Source organism: Trichomycterus rosablanca, chromosome 17 (genome assembly GCF_030014385.1).
Source record: "Trichomycterus rosablanca isolate fTriRos1 chromosome 17, fTriRos1.hap1, whole genome shotgun sequence".
NCBI classification, from domain to species: domain Eukaryota; kingdom Metazoa; phylum Chordata; class Actinopteri; order Siluriformes; family Trichomycteridae; genus Trichomycterus; species Trichomycterus rosablanca.
In genome coordinates, this window is record NC_086004.1 from 10,457,437 (window position 1) to 10,475,819 (window position 18,383).

Genomic DNA, 18,383 nt, shown 5'->3' on the forward strand with positions numbered 1-18,383 from the left:
CTTATTTAGGGTTGGAAATGAACCACTGTTTTAACTGATAAATAAATGAATCAAGGTTAGAGATTGAGATTAAGAGAGAGAAACTGTGTATGGCTTGATATCGGGAAGATGATGAAACTTGTTTTCTTCTCTTACCCCGACGCAGTGAGCTATTTATTCCAAAAGAGGCCAAGGACACCAGATGGGAATGTAAATGTTGTGTAATTGACATAAGAGAGACATAAATGTAAAATATTCCTGCATTGCTTTCTTTATTGGAAAATCAGTTTTCATAGGGTCTGTTTATGGATAGTAATAAAGCCTGTAGTGGGCGTGTGCGTTCCAAGGGTGTGAATTAGTGAGTCATTAATAACTCAGATAAACCTAAATGCGGCTCTGCAGTGACAATATTTGACTCAGAATTCCAGAGTTCTTTATCATTTCTCGTTTTATTGTCCAGTTCAAGTGGAATTCCAGCACGGTTAAGTGTTCATTTTTGTGCCTTGTTCCTGTTTGATAGTGACTGAGGGTTGTACCCAGAAGCATAGCTGAACCACTGACCCCAAGCCAATCTTGCGGATGCCTCTGTCACTGTTTGGCGCACTTTATCTTTCTCAAACATGTGATTAATGCTCTCCCTGGTATGTTGATAGCAAACAACAACAGGAACTGTAAACCATTTCTACCCCCGACTGTCAATTTGTTATGGCATTTCATTTATATTGTTTAAAAGAATGTGAGATCGGCTATCTTTTGGACATATTTGTATAATCCTGTTAGATACGTCAGCATGTGTTATGTGCAATATGAGCTGCTATGATTGCTGTCAGTTCGGCATGACATGACTCAGGGTTAGTATTATTGTAATGCCCGCTTAAAGTTGTCTGTTTCACGTTACTCCAGACATTTGGCCTTTGTTTTGGTCATGACTGCGAATCAAGAGATGAAATTTCACTAATCACGTTTTTAACAAAACTCCTAGTGAACAACACGTGCAGCTTCTTTTTCAAAAACACAAACATTATTCAGTATTTTTCCCTTTTGTGTTGAATGATCTTTATTTGCGTTTCAGGCATCCAGAACGTTCTGAGTCTTTTTTACGCAGTTTTGACAGAACACAAGGTTTTGTTCCATTCAACCAGCTACCAGAGACTTGAGGAGGCCTGCCGAGCATTAGAAGCCCTGATGTTTCCTCTCAAATATAGGTGTGTATGTGTTAGTGAGAGAATAAAAAAGAAGAAAAACACTGAATGTTTAGAGTTTTGAAAACACATGAATGTTTTTACGTATGTTTTAGCCCTCTTGTATCCATACTATTATACATTTACATTTATGGCGTTTATCCAAAATGCCTTACAATTTTAGCTAATTACAGTGCCAGCAATTGAGTGTTAAATACCTTGCTCCAAGACCTCAACAGTAACAGCTTGTTGTTGGGCTTGAACCAGTGGTCTTCCTATTACTAGCCTAGTACTCTCAGGCAGCTTTCACATAATATGCATTTTGCGCTTTATTCAACATAGGGCCGGATGCATGTTGCTGCTTAATGCAGGGTTTAAGCCTTTTACATAATACATGGCAAAACTGCTTTTAATACATAATACATGGCAAAACAGCATTAATACACACTATTGATTTGTATCGACTGATTGTATTGGTGGTTTATTCACATGCAGTTTAGTATAAAATAGTTTAAAACAAAGAAACCCATTATTTTGTTCATCTAAGCAAATTAAATCATGTTGAAGAGCTACAAAGCCACACCAAGTGTTTCGAGGAAGTGAAGACTTGCTATCTAAAATGCAAACCTGGATCCCTATTTTACAGCTCAGCTTACTAGTCGCCATGCCGTGTATTTTTCGTCACAATGCCATAGTTCTAATATAAGGTGGAATGCAACAGATCAGGGTTTTGTGAGGCATTCTCTCCACAAGGTCCCGGGTGTAACGTGAATTGCAATGATATGCAATTTTGATACAAGGATCTATAACAGCATTCTCGTTAGCTTAATCTATTTGTTACTATTTAAAATGTTTTGCGTAAGTTATGTGAAACGACCTGAACATCGTTGACAAGCAGCAAAGGTAACATCTGCCTCCCTGATCTTTCTACCACAGCTACCCGTACATTCCCATCCTCCCATCTGGGCTGTTGGAGGTGCTCAGCTCGCCCACTCCCTTTATCATCGGGGTACATTCTATGTTCCAGATTGAGATTCAGGAGTTGGTGAGTGTAGACCTTTACAAAAAGTTCAAGCATAGTTTTAAGCTTTTAAAGGATTTTGGTCAGTGTTTAATAGTAGCTGCATTGTAAGTTAGGCAACAGTGCTGGGAAAGGCTAGCATTTACTGGAAGCTGAAATTGCAGTCCCTGTAATCAAATAGTAGATTTGATCATAATTACACGAGTATGTACTCTTGTATATCTGAAACATTTGGTCTGTAATTCATGCGAACAAACAGACTGAGTGTAAAAAGCCTGCTGAAAGGTGACATCCTTTGTCATGTGGAATTGGTTTAGAGTAATATAAGAATCTTGTAAAGGGATGTTTGAGATATCATCAGAAGAAGGTCATGTTTGGCTGATTGTTAGTGAGAAATGCTGTATTATGCCACGTGAAACTTTGCTAACAGTCAGATTAATTACATTTCAAAAATTATGAGAAAACATTAAAAGAAATATAGACCAACAACTTTCCTTGTGTCTTCATCAAGCAGTAGAGAAATCGACTCATTTACATTTTAGAAGACACTTTCATCCAAAGTGACATACAATTGAGGATTTAAGGCCTTGCTTTAGAATCCAGCAGTGGCAACATGACTTGAGCCAGCAATTTTTTGAATACTAATCCAGTATCTTAACCACTGAACTCAGTATATATATTTTTTAATTATAGTGGGGTGTTTAATTAATCACAAGACTTGTTTTTCTTTTTTGCCTATGTGACACTTCATCTTTAAGCTATTTTCCTGCCCTGCCAAGCATCTTAGTTGTGCAATACAATAGAATGTGTGTAATATGTTTCTAAGACTCCAAATGGTCTTTCATATGCTTTATCAGATAAATGTGTTTACTATAAATGTTGTCATTATTACAAAATTACAGATGGAATGCTTATTAAAAAGCAGCTTTGTCCATTATAAAAAAAAGCAAGTTACAAACTTGTACATCAGTTAGAACAATTACATTTTTGTAGTTTATTTTAAAATAATTTTAAAAGAATAATATATAATATTAAAAGAAAACCAGACCAACAACTTTAATTGTGAATTCATCAAGCAGGCAGGATTTGATTACTAGTCCAGTACTTTAATACTGAACTCAATATATTATTACAGCATCATAAACTTAATGTTGCATGGTGCACAAACGTTTTTAAAATGTTTAAATCGTAGTGGGGTAATTAATCCATCACAAGACTATTTGTGTGACAGTTCATCTTTAAACTAGTTCCCTGCCTGAGCATCTCAGTTGTGCAATACAATAAAATGTGTGTAATATGTTTCTAAGACTCCAAATGGTGTTTCATAGACTTTATATAAATGTGTTTACTATATATGTTGTCATTATTACAAGATTACAGATGGAATGCTTATTAAAAAGATTTTTGAAAAAAAATTACATTTTTAGTTTATTTAAAATTAATTTTAAAACAATTACATTTTCATAGTTTATTTTAAAATAATTTTAAAACAATTAAATTTGTATAGTTTATTTTAAAATAATTTCAAAACAATTACATTTATAGTTTATTTTAAAATAATTTTAAAACAATTAAATTTTTATAGTTTATTTTAAAATAATTTCAAAACAATTACATTCATAGTTTATTTTAAAATAATTTTAAAACTTACATTTTTATAGTTTATTTTAAAATAATTTTAAAACAATTACATTTTTATAGTTTTTTTAAAATAATTTTAAAACAATTAAATTTTTATAGTTTATTTTAAAATAATTTCAAAACAATTACATTCATAGTTTATTTTAAAATAATTTTAAAACTTACATTTTTATAGTTTATTTTAAAATAATTTTAAAACAATTACATTTTTATAGTTTTTTTAAAATAATTTCAAAACAATTACATTTATAGTTTATTTTAAAATAATTTTAAAACAATTAAATTTTTATAGTTTATTTCAAAAACTTTTTTAAAAAATTACATTTTTATAGTTTATTTTAAAATAATTTTAAAACAATTACATTTCTAATATTAAAAGAAAACCAGACCAACAACTTTAATTGTGCCTTCATCAAGCAGGCAGGAGGAGAAACCTTTTCGATTACTAGTCCAGTACTTTTACCACTGAACTCAATATATTAATACAGCATCGTAAACTAAATGTTGCATGGTGCACAAACGTTTTTAAAATGTTTAATTCGTAGTGGGGTAATTAATCAATCACAAGATTATTTGTTAAGCATCTCAGTTGTGCAATACAATAGAATGTGTGTAATATGTTTCTAAGACTCCAAATGGTCTTTCATATGCTTTATCAGATAAATGTGTTTACTATAAATGTTGTCATTATTACAAAATTACAGATGGAATGCTCATTAAGAAGCAACTTTGTTCAGTATAAAAATAACAAGTTAAAAAATTGTACAGCAGTTAAACAATTACATTTTTATGGTTTATTTCAAAATAGTTTTAAAATAATTACATATTTAACATTAAGAGAAAACCAGACCAATGACTTTAATTGTGCCTTCATCAAGCAGGAGGAGAAACCTTTTTGATTACTAGTCCAGTACTTTAACCACTAAACTCAATATATTATTACAGCATCGTAAACTTAATGTTGCATGGTGCACAAACGTTTTTAAAATGTTTAAATCGTAGTGGGGTAATTAATCCATCACAAGATTATTTGTGTGACAGTTCATCTTTAAACTAGTTCCCTGCCTTGCCAAGCATCTCAGTTGTGCAATACAATAAAATGTGTGTAATATGTTTCTAACACTCCAAATGGTGTTTCATATGCTTTATCAGATAAATGTGTTTACTATAAATGTTGTCATTATTACAAGATTACAGATGGAATGCTTATTAAAAAGAATTTAATTTTTTGTTTACATTTTTAGTTTATTTAAAATTAATTTTAAAACAATTACATTTTTATAGTTTATTTTAAAATAATTTCAAAACAATTACATTCATAGTTTATTTTAAAATAATTTTAAAACAATTACATTTTTATAGTTTATTTTAAAATAATTTCAAAACAATTACATTTATAGTTATTTTAAAATAATTTTAAAACAATTACATTTATAGTTTATGTTAAAATAATTTTAAAACAATTACATTTTTATAGTTTATTTCAAAAACTTTTTTAAAAAATTACATTTTTATAGTTTATTTTAAAATAATTTTAAAACAATTACATTTCTAATATTAAAAGAAAACCAGACCAACAACTTTAATTGTGCCTTCATCAAGCAGGCAGGAGGAGAAACCTTTTCGATTACTAGTCCAGTACTTTTACCACTGAACTCAATATATTAATACAGCATCGTAAACTAAATGTTGCATGGTGCACAAACGTTTTTAAAATGTTTAATTCGTAGTGGGGTAATTAATCCATCACAAGATTATTTGTTAAGCATTTCAGTTGTGCAATACAATAGAATGTGTGTAATATGTTTCTAAGACTCCAAATGGTCTTTCATATGCTTTATCAGATAAATGTGTTTACTATAAATGTTGTCATTATTACAAAGTTACAGATGGAATGCTCATTTTTCAGCTTTGTCCAGTATAAAAATAACAAGTTAAAAAATTGTACAGCAGTTAAACAATTATATTTTTATAGTTTATTTTAAAATAAATTTAAAACAATTACATTTTTAATAATTAAAGAAAACCAGACCAACAACTTTGTGTCTTCATCAAGCAGGAGCAGTGGGGTAATTAATCAATCACACGACTTTTTGTGTGACTGTTCATCTTTAAACTAGTTCCCTGCCTTGCCGAGCATCTCAGTTGTGCAATACAATAAAAATGTGTGTAATATGTTTCTAAGACTCCGAATGGTGTTTCATAGACTTTATCACATCAGTGTGTATACTATAAATGTTGTCATTATTACAAGATTAAGAAGCGTTTTTAGTTTTGTCCAGTATAAAAATGACAAGTTAAAAAATTTTACAGCAATGACATATTTATAGTGATAAGATACAGCAAAAATAACATTACACTGTAAGGATGTTATCAACACCTCGATCCCCCTCACCACCACAGTGGTATCACTGTGGTTCACATCGAACAGTGTAGCTGATACCTGGTGCCCCTTTACTGCAGAGCAAGCTCCACATTTTGATTCCCTTAAGCACTTAAAAATAATCACCAGTATCTGCTGTTTTTATTTGGCAGATAAAATGTTGGTTTCAATATTTTTTTTCTGTAACAATTTGTTATAACAGCTGGATGTGATCATCGCTGACTTAGATGGTGGAACAATAAAAATCCCAGAGTGTATCCACCTGTCCCAGCTCCCCGAGCCTCTGCTACAGAATACACAGACCACACTGTCTATGGTACGTACCACTTTCTAACTGTAGCTACACACACACACGTACACACACTGTGATCACATTTGCATTTGACCTGCATTTGACATTCACATGATTTTATTAATAGAGCTTCAGTGAGTCATATTATGAAGCAATGAAGTGTTTTTTCATGTAACGACTGAACAAGATCTTTCTTCACTTCAACCATCCATCTACCAGGTATTACATCCAGATTTGGAGATAGCGGACAATGCTTTCCCTCCTCCACGTTCTGCTCCATCCAACCTCAAACTGCTGGTAAGTGCTTTATTGATAACCCGGGTCTGCATTGCTGACCTCTTAGCGTGTATTTTATCGTAATGTTCTTGCCAAAGCACCGGCGAAACTTCGCAAAGAGTAGCAGCTTACACGGGACGTTTCTTATCAGCTCCCCAAGGGGTTGAAAAATGTGGTCGGTAACTTTTATGAGCTCGCCTCCCTGGTCTATTTTGAACACAAAATGTTCACCTCGTCACTGACTAATGCCAGCCTGACATAATTATCTTGACATAAAAGCTGACGGTCCATCACCGAATTCAACCTCTCTCTCTTTCTGTCTCTGGTAGGACAAGGAGGTAAGAGCTGTCTTCCTGCGCTTGTTTGCACAACTGTTCCAGGGCTACAGGTCCTGTCTGCAGCTCATTCGCATCCATTCCGAACCAGTGATTCACTTTCACAAGGTGAGAGACAGCACAGCACCCTGACATTAACCCCTGTCCCTAGGGATAGTTTATAGGGGGGCCAACAACGTCCATCAGTGAGTAATGACTGTAACCACCCCGATCCTCTTCAAACCGGTCTAGACCTGCGCTCACTGGTATACGAGGCATGTTGTCTGCTGGTTTGTTCTAGGTTCAAAATCCTTATTGATTGATTATTTAGCGAAATGAATGAAGTTAACTGATAACAGCAGTGCTTAATTTGGGGGGATCGAATCCTGAGCTGGGCTCACAAATCACAGTAGGCACATGGTGGTACGTCAGCCTAGCCATGAGCAGGATCACTGCACCTTTAGTGCTGGTCCCAAGCTCGAATAAATAGGTGGGTTGCTTCAGGAAGGGCATCTGTGGACTATGCAGACTAATGATCTGATCTGAAATAATCAAACAGGATTACACCAGATCACTTATTTAGTTAATAAAGGAATCATTCATTCAATATTGTTAACAAGTTTTCTGCTGGTTTTCAGTATTGCATGTTTCGTAAATCAAATCTTTTTACATGCCATTTATTATATCAGATTACATTTAGTTATTTGTCCAGAATTGACACTTAAAACGATAAAAATCTATTCAAAGTGCTAATTTCTCACACCCAGGCAGGTTTGCTGCTGTGCCATTATATCGAAACTTCCACACAACACTCCCAATGGTGTCTCTAGGAATGTTCCAAAACTTGGGAATCTTCTCATACCCTGTGCCTTTTTGGTGCCATGAAATGATCTCCTCTGAGCTTTTGTGACAGCTCCTTAGTTTTCCCTGTGGTTGAAAGACACCTTGAACACTTGAATCTCTGGGTGGTGTTTATGTAACACATCATAGCTGAAGCTGTCTAAGAGTCATTGTTAAGATTTCATTGGTTTTTCATTCGGAGTCCTGAAGGTTTTGTGCCAAAATTGACTGATATTTGGAGCTTTTTATAATTCCCTCCACTTTGACTAAAGCCCCAATCCCAGCCAAAGAAAAACATCCCCAAAACATAATGCTGCCACCACCATGCTTCACTGTGGGCATGGTGTTCTGTTGGTGATAAAATTTATAAATTCATTAAATGCTTCCTAAAATGTAAATGCACTTACGCTAGCCTACTACCACTAAGATCTGGGTTCAAATCTCACCGGTGCTATCGGCCAGTCAGGCGTCTACACAGACATGATTGACTACGTCAGAGAAGGGGGATGGGGTGGAGATGGCTGGATTGGGAGCCCTCTCCAAGGTGTTCGTGCCTTGTGTTTTCTGGTGCAATCAGATCCCGCCATGCCCCTGACCAGAATGCAAGACAGAAAATGTAACTTAAAAATTGTTACACAATTATACAAAAATGTGCATCATGCATTCTAAGCATCTTGTGCCATTCTAAGCATATCATCTGACCTACATGAATCTTTTTAACAAGCAACTCATGTGTTCAGTGATTATAAACATCCTCATTTACTGACCTTCTGATGAGCCATATGCAGAAAAATCCAAATTGATTTTGTTTCTGGATGTACGTGTGAGCCCTCACTCTAACCCCCTGTTGTTTTTGTTTGCTTGAGAGGACGTTTCCACAACAACCTTTTTTTCCACATTCTTTTCCGAGCACCCCACATGGCTCAGATTATGGCTGAGGAATGCACTACATCTCCCCATTAACTCTCAAGCATCTCTGTGTGCCAGCTGCTCTTAACCCAGCATTTTCTTTATCCATCGCTCTCGCTCTCTTCTCACAGTGTTACCCCCCCGCTATAACAAAATGGTTATGTGTTCCCCTGCTATGTATGTATATAAAATAATGTTTATCCACATATCCCAGCTTGTTTGGAAGCTTAGTCATTGTATTTACCCCTTGAGCTGAGAATGCCTTGCTCAAGGGCCCAACAGTGGCTGTATGGCACAGTCATGATTCTAATCCACAACCTTTTAACTGATAGCCCGGGCGGCACGGTGGCTCAGTGGGTAGCACTGTCGCCTCACAGCAAGAAGGTCCTGGGTTCGATCCCCAGGTGGTCCTTTCTGTGTGGAGTTTGCATGTTCTCCCGGTGTCTGTGTGGGTTTCTTCCGGGAGCTCCGGTTTCCTCCCACAGTCCGAAGACATGCAGTGAGGTAAATTGGAGATACAAAATTGTCATGGCTTGTGAACTGATGAATCTTGTATAACGAGTAACTACCATTTCTGTTATGAATGTAAGGTGTGTAAAACATGACATTAAACTCCTAATAAATAAATAAATTAAAATTGATATCCGAACTAGGCTACCACTGTCAACTATTATTGGTACCCACTAGGCTACTACTGTCTCTGTAATCGTCTGATCATTTCATTTCCACACAAACAGTGGCATTTTAGGCCTTTAGGCTACAACAGAGATTTTACAGGAAACTAAACTTTGACTTAATGATTAGGCATGCCATATAATATCTTTGCTGATTTTTGCAGGCTGCCTTCCTCGGCCAGCGAGGCCTAATCGAGAACGACTTCCTGCCCAAAGTGCTGGATGGCATGGCCTTTGCAGGGTTTGTGTCAGAAAGAGGGCCTCCTTACAGAGCCTGTGATCTCTTTGATGAGGTAAATGCAAGCCTTTTCTCATACCGAAATATTTTTTTTCCACTGGAACCTCAAACAATTAGAAGAAAATGTTTGGAAAGCCTTCGGAATTGCTTGTCTTTATTAAACATATTAATCATTTAATCCAGACTAGAAAGTATTTAATAGTCTTCTTAATAATAAAAGTCTTTAACAGCACTCCATCAAGGTCTGGTTTCTTACTCGGCCAATCCTAAACACAAATATTCTTCCTTTGTAATATATTTTTTGTTATTGTCTAAATTTAATTTGTATTGAACATCTACCAGTAGAATGTATTGTTTACTTAATTTTTAAATCAGTGGCTTAAGATTTCATGCCCTATCCACCATTCTTCAGAGCTGGTATGTGATTTTAGTGTTAGTCCTCAGTCTCTAAGCATAGCCCATTAAAAAAAGAACATTGTGTCAACAAGTGTTAGGACATCTAGGACAAATCCTATTTGTGCTCTTGGTGTAATCTTTGCAGGATGCCACTCCAAGGAAAAATAGCAACCATACTGAATTTCTTAAATTTGGATCAAATGGTGTATAAGTTGTTGACAGGTGTTTACACAGGCAGAATGTATGTGCCTATTCTGAATTGAATGTAAATCAGACCAGTAATTAATTTGCAATTCCAGGTCATGCTTAATGAATCCCAGGGGATAAATAAACTGATTAATTAATCGTACATATTTTTCACTCAAACTTTCTGATGAACCTTTAATAAAGAGACTGACATGAAATTGCTGGTGTCTCTTCAGTTGGTGGCTTTGGACATGGCCCGCTTCAAAGAGGAAGATGAGAACCCAGCCAAGCTGCAGAAGCACGTGAAGGAGCTCTCCGAGCAGCTCTACAGAAACGTAAGTGCTTTAAAGTATTCTTCCAAACCAGCGCTTCTACCTTCTGGCTAAGTATTTTTCTCTCCCTCTCTGCCTCCCACAAGCATGAACTCCCTCTGTTCGTTGCATTTTGCGGTTCATCCTGAGTGCACTTCTTTCTGAACTGTTCTCTTCTGTGCTCTGCATTGTGTTGATTAAGCACTCTGATTCTGCCAAATGTTTGACCGTTGACGTTCCTGACATTGACATTTTAGTTTTGTTTAGCAAAGTTTTAAACATCAGTGGAGTGGCCAGTCCCGAGAGGATCTGGTAATATGGTCTGTGATTGATGAAGGCATTTTTCATCACTTGTCTCTTTATGTCAGGGAGGTTCTGGCGGGGCTAAATGATTAGCTGAACACGAGGCTTAATAACTGTGTTTCCGGTCTGCAGGAGAACCCCAACCCCCATATGGCCTTTCAGAAAGTACCTCGACCTAGCGAAGGCTCTCACCTTCGAGTTCACATGGTGCCGTTTCCCTTGATAAGCGAGGAAAAAACGCAGGAGCTCATGCAGGAGGGCCTAGTCAAACAGAGCCATGCCACCGTCAGTACCCGATCTGAAAGAAAGTGTGTGGTGCCTGCTGGTCCTCCAGTGGGTAAGTATGTCTGAGCAAATATTACTGTCAGCAGAAAGAACTAGTTTGCAATGCTGTGAAAAGAAATTTGTCATTTGTACAAATATTATCAGCAATTGTACATTGAAATGTGTGTTGGGATCTTAGGAACTCTACAAATGTGCAAACATAAAGAGAAACAGTGAGAATAGAGAGGATGAAATGGGGGCTAGGGTAATTTAAAATAATAAAATTAGTAGAAAAATAAAACAAAATAAGCTAGGTTATATATGTGTATGTATACATTTAAACAATGTGAAGTGCAGAGATGATTGTTATCAAATGTAAACATTGACAAAGATTTAAAACAGATGTTTGTGTGACGATTTCTAGTGTAATTGATAAATAATACTGCAGGAGAGGTTATTCATGTCTATTTATTAATAATATGGAAGAAGGTGTTCCCTATATCACCCGGTTTAAACCAGATAAAAGAGGAATTGGGGTGCTAGGGTGGTGCAGCAAATCTGTGCCCCGTCCTAGGATAAAGCAGTTGATGATAATGCAATGGGGAAAAACAGTGGGAATAAAAGCAGTTAAATTGCTGACTTTGGCGCTGCACTGCGTCACCTCAGTTCTCTGAGAAGATATTAATAGTTGTCAACATAAGGTTTAGATGTATGCTTAGTCGGTAATTCAACAACCAGATCAGGTCACATAAAATTTGGGTGTTGATAACAGTGGCCATCTCTCATGGTTCTGATGCAAAGTTCTCAGATTTGGAGCCAGAAGGAATACAGATTTCTTCTATACATTTAAAGTACAGCTCAAGGAAACTTATTAATAGCAAAAACAAACATTTAAACCTGTTTTCTAAAATAATACATCATTTTTATCAACCGCTTTTGTTTTTATTTACACTAGAAGCAAGGCGGGAATACCCTGGACAGGATGCTTAACCTTTGTAGGGTGTTTGTGTAGGTGCTTGTACAGCCAGTACGCTAGCGTAATAAACTGCTGCGCCACATGAATGCCTACTGATAAATATGTATAACGAAAGTAATTGAAATATAATGAAACGGTACAAACACTGCTTATAGATCATGCCTTAACAATACTGATTTGTATCTCATTTCACAACTTAGATTCTATTATCTTGTTCTTGTTTGTCCATTTTGAATGCCTTGTTTAACAGACACCATGCTCTCTGTCCCTCTATCCCAGTGTCGATCTCAGGGAAGGCCACTTCTGTGTTTAACAGTGCCCGGCGTCTTGAGGTGGTGAGAAGCTGCATCGGATTTATTTTCGACAACAAAACGCTGGAGACTGAGAAGGTAAATCCTTCACCAATGTTCATGTTTTACCATCGGTTTATCCTGGTAAAGGTCGTGGTGGGTATCTATCACAGGGTTTCAGCCACCATCCGACATGGCCAGTCATATCTGTATCTAGACACCCGGTCAGCTGATAGCTAGCACTGGGGTTCAAACCCTGGATCCTGGCGATAGTGGACTTGCATAATGTACCAATACGCCACACGGGTACCTTTATTATTTGCATAATAATAACCCTTTATGAAGTTGCACTTGTTTTAAAATTTTCTCCAATACTGGCACTTCAATTTATTAGCAGTATCAGAAATAAATGCACCAATACCGTGACATCATTCTGCTACAAGTGCTTTTGTTTCTATATTTGTGTTACATCAGCCTCTTATTAAGTAATCTCTGTGTAATTAAGAGGAAGCCTTTATTTAGCTGATTTAGTTTTCTTGCCAAGCACTGTGCAGAAATGATCCAATAATTCAACCTTTCAGTAAGCAAGTCTATAAGAATCCAGTGCCAAAGGTTTAACAAAGATTTATCACTTTCACAGCTTTAATGAGTTTAAGTTTAGTTTATAAATCCCTTTGGTAGTGTCAAATGGCAAATCTGCAGTTCCATTCAGTTCTCTCTGTCAGCACTGCTCACACAAAACACAACATCCAGAGAGCTTTTAAAAGTTTCTTCCAAAAAGCGAATTTATTAATTCTGAGTCTTTGTGGGCAGCAAAACAGCTGCTTTCAAAAATAATCCAAATCTACCAGCCTATACCTTTGTAGCTGTCTGACATTCTAACACAAGCCTTCTTCTCCTGGTTTTAAACTTTAGAACTAAAATCAACCCTGTATCATGTCTAGGGGTGGCTTATATAGACAGTAAAATACCAAGTGGTTTCTAAAACACTGCTGTAATGGAAAGATATCTAACCAGTTAAAGGTTAACCGGCTTAATTTTATTTAAAAAAAAATGATTCAGCAAAACAACTTCATCTATATAAATTTTTAATCAAATAATTAATAAAAGTTTGTATCGGTATTTGCTAACAGGATCAGAAAGTAAATTTATGCTTCCTCCAACTCTTCCAACTCATTCAAAATGCAGCTGCTAGCCCAGTTTTTAACCAATCTAAACACGGCCACATCACCCCACTGCTGCGTTCTCTTCACTGGCTTCCTGTAGCTGCACGCATTCAGTTTAAAACGATGATGCTCGCCTACAAAGCCAAAAATGGACCAGCTCCAAACTACCTATGAGGTCTATTAAAACCTCGCTTTGTACCACGCAACTTTCAAGCCACTAGTCTTGCTCGACTTGATCCTCCACCCAGAACTCGAGGAAGACAAGCATCATGGCTGTTCTCTCTGCTTGCACCCAAGTGGTGGAACGAGCTTCCCTTGTCTGTCCGAACATCTGAGTCTCTCACTGTCTTCAAAAGATGATTAAAGATCCACCTCTTTACTAAGCACTTAAGCTGACATGTACTTACTTACTAACACACTTATTCATTTCTTGCAAAAAAAAAATTATAACAGGGTTTTAGCAGATTTAAATTCTTGGACTGTGGTCCACTTAAACCAGAGTAAGGTCATGTCTACTATGGAAGCACTTCTGTAAGTCACTCTGGATTAGAGCGTCTGCTAAATGCTGAAAATGTAAATGCTTCATTAGGAAATAAAACAAACTACTATCTTGGCACAAACACTACAGCAGAACAGTTGACAAATTTTTGCTGCTGCAAAAATTTATTTAGATGTTGATCTTTTATTTAGAATTCTGCCGATTCCTGAGCCTGAATTTATTTTTTCACCTATATATTATATACTATATAGGGCAGTGATAGCTCAGTGGTTAAGGTACTGGACTAGTAAACAGAAGGTTGCCGGTTCAGGCCCTGCCACCACCAAGTTGCCACTGTTGGGTCCCTGAGCAAGACCCTTAACCCTCAATTGCTCATCGTGTTTAGCTCATTGTGTAAGTCGCTTTGGATAAAAGCGTCTGCTAAATGCTGAAAATGTAAATGTATATTAGTGGCAAGTCCAGAAAGAACCTGAACAGTTAGATAAACTCCTGCTATTACTAGTGACCTGCTCTTCATTCCGGTGCTAAGAGGTGGTATGGGTTATTAAATGTAAATTAAATGTCCATTATTTTATTTTAAATAAGACAAAGTGAGAAATACCAGTTATTAAGTGATAATTTTAACACTGACAATGCACATTTTTGTGTCTATTGTCTATAATGTTTATTGGTATCAGAATGAAAATAACACAATTTAACAGTACGATATGACTAGATATTTACTGAATTGAAAGCACATTTTCATCAACAGTTACTAAACCTGACCTGAGTATATGCATACACACACATCTGGAACATGATGCCCCTAAGGCCGAACCATATTACTGCATACATTCTTAGTATGGAAATCCCCATCAAACCTCCATCTGGGAGTCGTATACATGCACCAGCTGAAGAGGAAAGGGTGAACAAACAGTCACACATACTCCACTTATCTTTCTTTCCTTTATCACAAACAGAAATATTATTCTAACATTAACCAGCATTCTTGTTTGCTTAAGGTTTTTATATTTTCTTCAGCTAATTAACTCCCTAAACTACCCAAACAACAAGGATTACCTAGATCCTCATGGATATGGACCCCTAATAATGGCGGTGAGATGCTAGCCAGTTTCTTCATGCACCCACTGGGTCTAATATGCAATCTTTTATTCCTTGGTGGCTACAAAAATGCTGAGCCCCACTGTTAAATGCTCCATGGAGCTTGTAAAACCATCACCACCGTATAGCCATTTCTACACAACTGATCTGAAAATCTGGACTGCACGTTAGCAGAGCAGCCAGAGGTTGCAACAGTCCTGGAAATGTAACCTTTTATGTAATCCTTTTGGTTTTGGGTGTACTGTTGCAGTTTTTGGAATTTGAAATTAATTTAGCGGTAGCTTAAACATAGCCTATCTATTACTGCAGTAGATATGTTTGGAATTCATGCTCATGAGTCATAAATAGCATGTTTTTAGGATTTTAAGGATTATATTTATAGATGTTATATAATATAATTTTACTTAACCTTTTGAGAATAATGGTCTACATTTAAATAATAAACAAAAGATTATAAGGAAGGAATTGCCTAAACAACACATCTTTGTATAGTTTTGTGAACAATAGCCAAAGCTCACACTTAAACCTGATTGAACATTTGTGGAGAGACCTGAATATGGCAGATCACAGATGTTTGACATCCAGTCTGACAGAGCTGGAGAAGATTTGTCTTAAAAAATGGGATAAGCTGCCCAAATCCAGGTGTGCACAGCTTATAGAGACATTTCAAAAAGTTTGCAGCAATAATTGCTGCCAAGGGGGTTCTAAAAAGAATTGAATGAAGGGTCTGTGTCCTTTTGTGAATGAGATTTAAGTTTTTGATCATCAATAACATTTTGAAAGAGTAAACTGTGTTAAAGAAGTGTACACTGGTGGGTAAACATGGCAGTAATATCTATTCATATATGGGGTGGCACAGTGGCTCAGTGGGTAGCTGTGTCACTACATTGCAAGAAGGTCCTGGGTTTGATTCCTAGGTGGGGCGGTCCGGGTCCTTTCTGTGTGGAGTTTGCATGTTCTCCTCGTGTCAGCGTGGGTTTCCTCCGGGTGCTCCGGTTTCCTCCCACAGTACAAAGACATGCAAGTGAGGTGAACTGGAGATACAAAATTGCCCATGACTGTGTTTGACATTAAACTTAAACTGATGAATCTTGTGTAACCAGTAATTAACTGTCCTGTCATGAATGTAACCAAAGTGTGTATAAAACATGACGTTAAAATCCTAATAAAATAAAAATAAAATATCTATTTAGATTCAAACAAAAAGTCGTGTGCAAAAAGTCAAGGGGTCAAAATGCTTTCTGAATCCACTGTAAATTAAGTTAACTATATGATTGTTGTAATAATACTTTTTTAATAAATGAAATAAAAATAGCAAAATAGAATTAATTTCAGAAGTGGTAATAAACCCCACTGTGCAGTAAATAAAGTATAATTGGCTCATACTGGCATGGCCAAAATAGAAATGTGCAAAAGCACATTATAAGACACAAAAACTGTTGACTGACATCAAAAAGCAGCGACTCTTAAATAGTGCTCAAGGTTGACAGAAACCCTTGTTCTATGGTGCTAAATATGATGTGTTCTTGTGTCACAGGCTCTTCCGGCTGCCCTGCGCGCTCTGAAAGGCAAGGCGGCTCGACAGTGTCTGACCGAAGAGCTCAGTCTACACGTGCAGCAAAACCGTGCCATCCTGGACCACCAGCAGTTCGACCACATAGTACGCATGATTAACTGCGCTCTTCAGGTAAGGCCATGCACTTACCTGCTCTCTACTGAACTCCAGTGTCTTCTAATACATGACTACGTGACTCGCCTGGAGCTCTTTACATCTCGTTAATGCTGTTAAGTGAATGCAAGTGTGTGTCAGCTATAAATACACCAGATCCAAAGCATTAAAAGATTGTTTCTTTCTTCCTTGAGCTAAAGCCTCTATTATACCAGCAGAGAATCTTCGCCTTTTGTTTGTTAATTAACCCTCCTGGCGTCTTTTCATAGACGAAAGCAGGTTTTGATTTCAAGTGCCAACCTGTGCTGCTCTGTAAAAGGCAGAAGCAGGCAGTTGCAGGCAGTTGCCAGGTCCGTGCTAAACTGAAATGTCTGCAATGGCGGTATATGACCTGGCATACTATTGGTTTAACTGGTTCAGTAATGTTGAGCTACAGCTTTGGAAACATTTTTTCCAGCTTCTTGCACTGATTTCTCTTCAGCCTTTCACCACATGGACAAGTGATTTGTATTTAAATGGCGCTTTGGTTTGATTCCATTTCCTGTTTTGGATTTGTAATTTATGGAACAAGCCAGCCGTACATTTTTAAAAACTCCTGACTGCTGTCTAAAATTTTATCGTGATATCATCTGTGATTTATTAAATAACTGCCAGTTAAATTGCATTTCCATTTACAGCATTTGGCAGACCATTCTATAGACTGGCACTTTTTTATTGGATAGTTAGGATAGCAGATCTGGTCTGCATACCAGACTTGGGACAGTTTTTATGCCGGATGACCTTTCTGATTCAGCCCTCCTATTTTATCTGGAACTGAGAGTGCACTGAAAAGTGCAGCTTCCAATGGCTAGCATGTTTCGACTAATACCAACCCCACCCCACCTCCCTGGACATTAACCAATCATGTTCGTGCAGAGCTTCACATGGATTCACTGAATCAGACCCATCAGCTAATACCCCCCTGGGACTATAAAACACCAAAAATCATACTGAAACTGGCGGAAAAACAAAAGCAAAACACCCACTCAAATGAATACCACCGTTTATTCCTAGAAACCAGAGAATGTTTCCCACACCATATGACAATCTACACAGATGGATCCAAAACTGAAACGAGAGTCACAGCAGCAATCACATCCGCAAACTACCAACACAGCATACAATTACCAAACTACAGTTCCATATTCTCCGCAGAAGGCTATGCTCTATTATTAGCCCTAGAATATATCCAAACAAGCAACCTTAAAAAAATTCCTTATTTTTACAGACTCAAAATCATGCCTAAAAGACTTGGAACACCTTGACACAGATCACCTCATTATTTCTGAAATACTGAGAAAAGATAAAGAATTACAAGAACAGGAATATAATGTAGTCTACTGCTGGATCCCAAGGAAACGATCGAGCGGATCTGATCGCCAGAACACTGCAGACACGATCACCACACGACCCATTCCCCCCAGAGATGCCTTTC

At 36.8% G+C, this 18,383-nt stretch overlaps 1 protein-coding gene across 2 annotated transcripts in view; it reads left to right on the forward strand.

The window, feature by feature from the left end:
* Positions 1-18,383, forward strand: part of sbf2 (SET binding factor 2) — a 143,782-nt gene that overhangs the window by 43,217 nt on the left and 82,182 nt on the right. For both annotated transcript variants that reach the window (XM_063013531.1, XM_063013532.1), the window contains exons 7-16: positions 1,052-1,184; positions 2,097-2,205; positions 6,408-6,521; positions 6,717-6,794; positions 7,103-7,216; positions 9,675-9,803; positions 10,567-10,665; positions 11,077-11,281; positions 12,464-12,573; positions 16,778-16,927. In XM_063013531.1, coding sequence (XP_062869601.1) covers positions 1,052-1,184; positions 2,097-2,205; positions 6,408-6,521; positions 6,717-6,794; positions 7,103-7,216; positions 9,675-9,803; positions 10,567-10,665; positions 11,077-11,281; positions 12,464-12,573; positions 16,778-16,927 — 1,241 coding nt within the window. The remainder of the gene's footprint in view (positions 1-1,051; positions 1,185-2,096; positions 2,206-6,407; positions 6,522-6,716; positions 6,795-7,102; positions 7,217-9,674; positions 9,804-10,566; positions 10,666-11,076; positions 11,282-12,463; positions 12,574-16,777; positions 16,928-18,383) is intronic.